The following is a 9,869-nucleotide window of genomic DNA, read 5'->3' as shown; positions in this document are numbered from 1 at the left end:
TGTGTGTGTGTGTGTGTGTGTGTGTGTGAGAGTGTGTGTGTGTGTTGCAATGATGCACCTTACTAGAGTGGCTCTACACTCTCATTGTACTTAAATGCCACAACAATGTAGGCATTTATTCATTTTTTTAAAAATCCTATTTTTCTCAAAGAATATTGCCCATCAAGTCTCAAATTTTAGATAAACTAAACCAACTGCATCATCCTTCAAAATGTGCCTGCTAATACAGCACTGTACTTTAATTCTGGTTATTACAGTGTATCACTTGGCTATATCTCTAAGAAGGAATGTAACAAAAATAAAAATAAAAAAATGATAATGGAGTGGTTATTTGTTTACCAGGACTTTAGGGAAGAAGCATCTTTTACAGATTTGGCATTGAGCCAGATCCTCAGCGGGAGCGGCATCCCCGTCTGCAGGAACAAAAGATTACATTCTGATTAGAGTGAAAGAGGTTAAAAATCAGAGAGAACAGAAATGGACCACAGGTCAGCTGGCAACCGCTGACTTCCTCATCAGGTGTAACGTTAGGGTAAGACAAGCATTGGGTTTGATGACACAGCCCATATTAACGTCAAAAAGTAACGTTGAAGTTACTTTCGCTCACATAAAGTCTGTTTTGGACACAATTCTGTTCCCACAATGACCTGACGACAATGTCATCATTAGTTTCCTTCTAGTTCATTTTAAACGGATTCCAAGAGTGATTCCAAATGCTGAAAACTGACTAGAAGTAACGTTAACGTAAGAGTACCTGTTAGTTAACTAGCTAGTTTACAGATTTAAAAACGTCGTTCGAATATTAGCTAGTCTCGTCAGTACAACGGTAGGTACTATTTAGTATTATCTACAACAACTTCATGCAATGACGTTACTATGCTTTAATTCATAATTGATAATTCATAATGTCAAGCTAGCAGCATGCTAATGTTGCACAGCTCCTATGGCTAATGTATGTGCTGATGTGAGGATCCCACCCATTCGGAGATGGTCGGTAGCTAGCTTCATCTTTGGCCCTGACGTTACCTAGCATTACTCGGGCTAAATCCCACAGAAAAAAAGCGGCCGCTGACTAAAACTGGTAAGCTACAGTAGTAATGAATCCTTCCATAAAAACGGGGAGCTTGCGAGCTCGACTTTGCCACATAACCGTTACAAAAAAAACATATTAACGACAATTTATCTAACCTTCAAATTCTTCCATCATTGGGTTCTCTTGTCTGATGCTGCTGTTGTTACAGACGGCCAAAGAAGCCAGTCACTGGGAGTGAGAACACTCACCTCTGCTCACTTCCGGCTTCGTGATAATACGGGGAAAAAGTAATTTGTTGATGACATTACCGCTATTTCTCCAAAAATATTACATAAATGTGGAATGCAGCAATGTGTTGGGTCTTTGTAAGCTACTGATAGTCTTGTGACATCTACACATTGTGCTTAGCTCGCACAACTGCCGTACACACTTGACGGTTAGGCTATATTTAGAGGATTCACTCATGCTATTATTTCATGCATCAGCTAGATACAGTTCTAAATTATGCTTTAGTCATATACAGTCTGTAGGCTCTTGTACCTTTTTGACATTATAATTAAGTTATATCCATAGTGCGTTTATAATGTACGGTATATGGTTCTAACGTACACTGGTTTTCAGTGGCTCAGTTTGACAACTAACTATCTTGATATTACTGATCTTTGGCTTCCAATAGCAACTGATTTGTCTGATGCAGCTTCATGTGCTAACATCCGAGCATTTCATTGGATGTTACTGCGTTTGTAGCGCGTAGACTATTTTTAACAGCAATGGGGTGTGGTAGACACAATATAATGGGGAAGAAACCCCATTTCTAATGTGCTATCGTTCCCCCCCCAAACAAAATATGAAAAAATTAAATCAAGTAATTTGCAATTTTTGTAAGGATCCCTCCCTCATTTTACTGAAATCTAGTCAATCCAGGTGTTGCACGGACCTAACAATTGGTCTAACTTTAGCGTGCTACGCTGATTTAAACAAAAAGATAACTGTTATAATTCCCAGCATCAGATTGAAAAATATATTTATTTATGAACGACAAAGACACGTTTTTCCTCCCTATGGTTCAGCTAGCTAATTGTCTGTAGGCTTGGCTATATACTTTTTTACACTTTTCACACAATCAACAAAATCAAATTGGGTTTATTGGTACATTGGTTTGCTCCCTATTTCAACCCTGTCTGATGACAGACCTAATTAAAGGATGCCTGTGATCACAGTTTACGAACAATGAAACTACTGTATCCCCTTGTTGCATTTGTTGGCTCAAACATTTGCCCAGAGCACTTGGAAGTTCCCAGTTCAGCATATTGAGCACATGTGTCATCTGAATGGAGTAATTCACAGCCAGATGCAATGAGACCACAGTAACCGCTTAACTAAAGGGCTTTAGCCTCTCTGCTATCATCACAACAAGATCACTGTTCTCAAAGACTCTCTGCTGTCACACACACACACACACACACACACACACACACACACACACACAATTACTGCCCTGTTTGGCCATCTGTCATTTGAACTTTTTGACTTTCATTAAAAAATGATAGGGTGATCTTTCTGGGTTCATCTGAATAAGGACAACCTAAGCTTCTTTTGGACATAAAGCCAGGCTAGGCCAATTTATTTGTTTTATTTAATACTCATAACTGTGCAGTTGGCATTACAGTTTCTGGATATCACTGGGATGTAGGTCATTATTATTATTATTATTATTATTATTATTATTATTATTATTATTATTATTATTATTATTATTATTATTATTATTATTAATAATTGCCATTGTTATAGTTATTTGGTTTTGACCAAAAAGGCCTACATTTGAATGGATGCAAGTAGCTAAGTTACTGATGTGGTTTATACGTTAAATAAATAAATACATCAAATAGAGGAAAATCCGAGAGCTGGCAACTCTGCCTAGCCTGGCCTTTTCTCTGTATGCTACAGTGAAATGTAGGCCTACGCGCGATCAGTCTGGAAGGACCAGGCTAAACTTGCCCGGTGATGCAAAACGATTGCGAGCTCAGGTTGTCGGCTATGTTACTGAACTATAAGGGCTTTATTTTGAAATTTTACCCGGAAGTAGTTGTATTCTGGCATTGGCTTGACGTTGGTAAATCCTCTTTTGAGAGTGTAATGGGGAATACCGGATGCCATTTAAACTGATGTGATTGACCCCTGCGAATATTGGGAAGCCCTTTAATCTAAACAGGTACACGGATGCCGCTGCCGATAATAATAATAACAATTGTAGAAATAGATTGTGCATGCCTGGCACCGGATTGTAATTCCATGTGTAACGCTATGCAGGCTGGGTGGCACTGACTGAGCTTTATGGGAGTCTTTGTTATCTTAGAAATACATGCTGCCTGTTGATTTATTATAGGAAACATGTTTTCAATCTTCCTGTAGCAGCATGTCTTCAGGCAATGTAAAGGTTAGATCTTATAGTGTGTCTGTGTCAACAACGCAAATTTATTAGAGAACCTATTTTGCGCAAGACTACAGCTCACTGGATGCGCTACAGTTAGCCTTTAGAAGATACATGTTAAAGGCATACAATGTTTGAATCATACACTAATAAAGGTTTTCAATGAACTACAGACAGCTAATACATAATCATAGCAAGGGTAATTTATTACTAATTAATCCTTTCATAATCCTGTAACCCATAGGATATAAAAGGAGACTGTAGAAATACTTTGTTGTAGTAGCCAATATAAAATGAATTAATGCATGGCTGTTCATTAATACGTAGTCAATCGAGAAATTGGTGATACGATAATAGGGTTTTAAATTAATACTTTTGTAAATAGTTGTTTAGAAGTACAGCCTGTGTTTGTGTGCCAATGTGCGTTACAGAGAAAAGGGAGAGTGTGTTCCTCATCAGGCAGGCCACCTAGAATAACACTGGCATGAGACTCGATGCCTGCACTTTTCTCATGCCACACTCCCCCACCAACACACACACACACACGCACGCACGCACGCACACACACACACACACACACACACACACACACACACACACACACACACACACACAGCTAAATTATGTAAACTCTAAATTCATTTAATAGAATATGAGCATAGGAAACACGTGCCAATACTATACTGTCACTAGGCATTGCGCCTCATGTCCTATATAACACTGACTAATATACATTCCTTTTCTAAAGGTATAACTATAATCCAGATTTTTACTATTTGCAAAACAGTGATACACTATCGTCACTGACTCAGCATCACGGTTTGTCTCTTAGCAGATTTACTGAGTCTCTAGTTTTATATTTTATATATGAAAAGTCATCCTGTGACTCTTGCTTCGCCATGTTGAGGCTTGCGATTGTTCATGGACAACATCTGTTGGGTCATTCCGTCCTAACACCATTTAGAATTCGACAGCTGAGTGGAAGCATGCTCAGATGATGACACACGAGCACCCAAAAATAAAATAGCCACGGTCAATGACAGCCTGCTCGGCTCTGGAAATAGGAATGACTGGATGTGGGAGCTGAGGTCATTATTGCAAATTTCCCTATTAGTTAAAAACCCAATATTGTAACCAAACCATTTGTCAGATGTCAAAAGGGAAATTAAGTCTGAGAAAAGCTTGTAGTGCATTGTACTGTCCTCCTTGGTGCCATAATTACCTCTTCTGTTTTGTTTGCTGTATTGCATCAAATGTATCTTTATTTGTCTTTCTATCCCACTGCCTAGAATTCCTTTTGCAGAATGTGTCTCCTCTGCAGGGGTAATCCAGAGTCATTTGCTTTTTGTCAATACAAACATCAATTGTCCACAGCTGCTTAGGACAAAGGGCACACATTCTTAGCATTTCTTTTTTGTTGTTTTCCTATAAAAGGTAACACATGTTTATTTGTGTGTCTGTGTGCGTGTGTGTCCATGTGTACCTGTGCTGCTGCCTGTGTCAGGCCCTGCTATGGTGAGGTGTGTTAGCAATGACGGATGTGGAGGCGACCTACGAGGACTTTATCGCATCTCGGCGGTCTGGCCGCAGGAACGCCATCCATGATATCCCAGCAGGCCCTGCAGCAGAGGAAGCCACTGACCTGTCACAGAGTCTGGCAAAGATCAACAAGTCAGGTGAGGAACAACACCAATGGTGGTCTGCCAAGGGAATAAATCAAGTGGACTGCTACATGTAGTGAGTGATTGATGAGGGAATGAGATGCAGGTGAGCAGGTGGATGGGGAAGACCGCAGAGCAGGTGAGGGGAGTGGAAATGGGTGTGTGGAAGGATGGGGCAGTGAGGTGATGAAAAGAGGGAAAGTACAAGAGTATCTGGTGGATGGATAGAAAATGGCAATGACATGGACATGGAGAGGGCTGAAGACGGGGACAGAATGAGCAGCAATATGTACACTGCACAAGTGAGGTAGACATTGTCACACGGATTTGCACAGGGCAACGGTAAACAATTGATTAGGAAAAACGTTCAAATGTGTTGCATTTGGATTAGGAGGACAGTGTGCACATGGACGCATGTTTGATTCTTTGTGCCAAGGATGCCAAAGCACAAAAGTTAGAATTTTTGAATTGGCGTTAAAATGTATATTTATTGCAATAATTGACTTTGTATGAATACAAAACATGTTCTCATTTTCCACTGAGGGAGAAAAAGAATAGTGAAAATTAAAGTTCCGGTCCACTCAAAAATGTGTTTTGCTTTTTTGTGAATTCACTTGGAAGTCTGACCTTCATATTTTACGACATCGCAACTAGTTTGGAATCCCAGTGTGTGAGTGTGTAACGTGGAATGACTTAAGAATTGACATTGACATGGAGTGACGTATAAGACATATTTTGTCCAGTGCTATAATTTTTGGAATGAACAACATTTGCATATTAAGTCAAAGATTCCGTCATGATCGCTGTCCATGGTGCTGAATGTTGGGCTGTCCTGGGCGTTTCCCAACATTACTACGGCTGGGAATCCCACTACATATACCAACACACACTATATATACGCACTGTTCTCTTAGATCCTGGTTGCTGAGTCTTGGAAACACTAAGTTCCATAAGAACTAATACTATATCCTGACAGTACTACTAAATTAGACCATCGGTTTCAAGAAGAACAACGTTTCTCTGACTCCTCCTGGGGCTCCTCATGGCATGAGGAAACCAATCAGAGCAGAGGAGTCACAAATCTTTTTATTTTACAGCTAAATAGTACTTTAAAATATATTTCTGAAAAAATTTGAGATGGGAAATACGCAGTGCCTTAACAGAAGTCAGTAGACTCTTCAGCTCTGATTGGTAATTTTCTTCTGATGGTGGAAACTTGCAAATGACATTAGGAGCACTGTGGGGGAGGATGAGGAACAGGATTTTTTTTTTCACAGATAATCCGCCTCATACCTTATCGCAGAATATATGAAAGGTTTTAGTAATTATTTTTTTTTATAAAAGTTATCTACAGGACCTTTAAAAGGTTAGTAAGTTAATTCAGTGCCTTTTATCTTTGAAAATGATCAAAAATGATGTGTGTGTTTGTTGTGTTCTCTGCACTTGTGTCCCGTTAAGCTCATACATATTCTGTATATTTTATGAGACAAAAGGTAGGTCTAGTACATGTACATTTATTAACAGACTTAGTATTTGTATGTCTTAAAACATGAGGTGGTATGAGTTAAATATTCATTGGTACTAGCTTTTTGACTTCTGCTCCTGCTGTTTTCATGGCGACTTACTCGCTGATTCAACCAACCCTATTCGCATCACTGGCTCCATAAGTAGTAATTTATGCATAACACTGACTGTCTGTCTCTCTCTGTCCCCCTTTCTCTTTGTCTGTCAGGGGATGAGGGAGAAAACACTGAGAAAAGCGAGGACTCTACAGCTAAAGAAGGGGAGACTCAAACTGATGGCAGCTAAACTGACATTTGTGGACTCAAACACCTGCATCTTCTTGGCTTCCTGATCCCTGAATGCTAGGCCTTTAGCTAGCTAGTTGCTAATGACTGTGAACAGACCTGACAAAATCCTCTACTGCCACTGTCATGCCATCGTTGCTATGACAACCACCGCACAGGCTCCCCTCTGCTCTTGCGTTTTTCCCAATTTCCTTAAAAAACCTCCTTTCCTTGCTGCCTTTCTTCTATGGCTGCTCATATGAGATTAAATGTGATGCATAGCAAACACCATGGTGAAAAGCGTCAACAACCACAACCGGTGCTGTTTGACGGCCAGTGGAGTCAGAGGAAAGGAAAGAAGGGAAACAGAAGCCATTTAAGATTTCAGGTGCAGGCTTAAGTGTTTCAACTGAATGAAAATGTTGTCACCCACTGTTTCTCTGCTCCTCTTGTATCTGCCTGCACAAATGTTCTCTCTCTTTTCAGTTATTACTATTGACTAATTCCAATCTCCCTCAGTGATTTTCTTTTGTATATGTGTTTTATTTAGGCCATGGATCTACTTTCTTTACCCGTCCGTTGAACTTTGGGTGAGCTTGCTGAACGTTATCTCACAAGGGTTTTCAAAGTTAAACTGAAGATCTCAAGGGAAAGGGTTTGTTTGGTCGTCTGTCAGGTGTGGTGTCTCAGACACCACTGATTCAAATTTGAAGAATTATGGTTACATAATACTGTAATCTGGCACTTTTAAGATTACAGTAATTGGTCATACAAGGCACGTCCATATCAGGTCAAAACGCAGGCTATACTAGGAACAATATTGATCTGCTTGGCCACTCTTGAGCTCTTCCACTGAACATACACTAGCCCTTTTTGTGTACACTGCCAGGCCGCACCGATGCAGTCGGTTTGTGCTTCTACTAGATAAAGCGTGTTTTCTCCCCGAATGCGGCATCTTTGATGCATTTTTTTACTGCAACATAAGTCTTGTAGTATATGATAGTGATGGATGCAAAAGTTTTTTTCATAAGTACAAAGTGTAAAGTTGTTATAGTCTGCATACAAAGGGCATCCATAATAAAATGTGTCCTAGTTTTTCTAGATCAATACACTGCCGTTTACCATATCTTAATGTTTGTCTGTCAGTGTTTGTGTGTATGCGGATGTGTACGTTGTGAATGGGATTTGGTTTTTAGTGGGTATCGAGATCAAGAATTTATTTGCTGCTGGAGATGAGAGAAAGTCTAACACTGATTGCATTTACATACACTAGTGTGTTATTGTTGTGTATTAGATTACTGTTTATTGGAAGCGTATATTTCTCTGTGTCATGGGGTGTCTGTTAGAATGATTGCTGAATTTGGACAGTCTACCTATACATTTGGCATTTCCCATTTTTCTTGTCAGTCAACCTTTCATTATGAACTTCAGAGAGAACCACTCCGCTCAGTACTTTAACGATGGCTACGATACACTACCCTTTTCTTTTATACCAATCAAATATGTGGATACACACTTCTATCTTGAATTCATATTACACTGACACTGTTATTTAAAAAAAAAACTGGTAACATCACTTGTTTGCCTTGGTTTGTTTTATGAATTTTTTTTAGACAGATAAAGAATTAAATGACTTGTTAAAAGACAATTGGGCATGTTAACATTGTCTTTGCAGGTCAAGAACAACTTGCAGACATTTAGGTATAGTACTGTTGCACTGTGGGAGGCGTAGAGCTTCCTTGATCATGTTGTGTTTTCTTCAGTTTTGACATGCAATTAAACTTCACCAGGGAAAAATGAAAAAGCATCAAGATAAATTCATGCATGTTGTCCTGTCCACTGATTAGGGAGCTGAGTAAACATGGTCCTCGTCTCCCTCTAGTGGACAGCCTTCATGGTGACGCCCTATTTTGTAATTTTGGCTCCCTATGCTGGGATGAAGACTGAGATCGTTGGCCCATGTGATGGAATTGGTGCTCTACATGTGTAGACCAATGTAAGGAGAATTGGGCCCTACTGTGTTTATAGACCTTTTTTACATAAACATTCTTAATATGTCCAAGTTGATTGTCTGTTGCAGTGTATGTAAATGGTTCATAGGAAGTTAACAAGGGTCCAGGCTGATGCCTAGCAATGGTCAATAGATATGTGTTAAGGCTAGACTTTATGTAACCCAAGTGCAAAACTCAGAGACAGTGGATATCAAAGCACCAGTATGTGTGTGTCAGTGTGTGTATGTGGGTGAGAGCTTGGACAGGCAGAGGAGCGGACAATTGTCCTTCAGTCCATTGTGGGAGTCCGATCTCCAAAAGGTCCAGTGTGCAGGAGTGGAGCGGGGCCGGGGGTTGGATATATTCACTCTTATATAATCCTACATATCTAATGTATAATGGTGTTCTCAACATATAATCCTTTACTACAAAGCTGTGACACAACAATGCAACCTTTTGAAGTGTCCCTATTTTAGATGAACAGGTGAGAGGTTTCTTAGATTAACATATTAGTGGTTTGTAATACTAGGGAATTGAAAACCAGGGGCTTTGACAGGTGTTCAGGGGTTCAGTCCTATATTTGTGTGGAACTTAAGAATGGGAGTACATCTCAGCACTTTACATGTTTTATTGTTTTAAGAAAAAGAATGAGCACAAGAACATTGATCTCATAGCACTAGAAAAATGTGGATTACAGAACAACCCGTGATATATACATGTTTAAGTGACATAGTTGATCCAGGCAAAATCCTAAATCTGAATTATGTTTTTATATAAACATAGCAATAAAATATGCTTTGAGGCAATCACGATAATTTTACAGAGATGAGGTAATACATTAAATCATCTACGTGCTCAATATGATTTGAACACTGGGTTCCGCAGTGGGTTTTTCGGTGTTCAAATAGATTACTGTGTCATAAAGGACCGTTTTTTGGAAGTTCTCCAAAGATATATTTTTTA

General features: G+C 39.4%; 1 protein-coding gene across 1 annotated transcript in view; it reads right to left on the bottom strand.

Moving 5' to 3' along the window:
• Positions 1-1,335, bottom strand: part of zc2hc1a (zinc finger, C2HC-type containing 1A) — an 11,543-nt gene extending 10,208 nt beyond the window's left edge. Inside the window, exons 1-2 of the mRNA XM_034862108.1 lie at positions 1,189-1,335; positions 340-413 (exon numbers count right to left, since the gene is read on the bottom strand). Of these exons, the coding sequence (XP_034717999.1) occupies positions 340-413; positions 1,189-1,207 (93 nt within the window). The 5' untranslated portion in view covers positions 1,208-1,335. The remainder of the gene's footprint in view (positions 1-339; positions 414-1,188) is intronic.
• Positions 1,336-9,869: the final 8,534 nt, after the last annotated feature.

This window comes from Etheostoma cragini, chromosome 22 (genome assembly GCF_013103735.1).
Source record: "Etheostoma cragini isolate CJK2018 chromosome 22, CSU_Ecrag_1.0, whole genome shotgun sequence".
In the NCBI taxonomy this organism is placed as follows: domain Eukaryota; kingdom Metazoa; phylum Chordata; class Actinopteri; order Perciformes; family Percidae; genus Etheostoma; species Etheostoma cragini.
The sequence above is the reverse complement of the archived record's forward strand: the minus strand, read 5'-3'. Positions and strand labels throughout refer to the sequence as shown.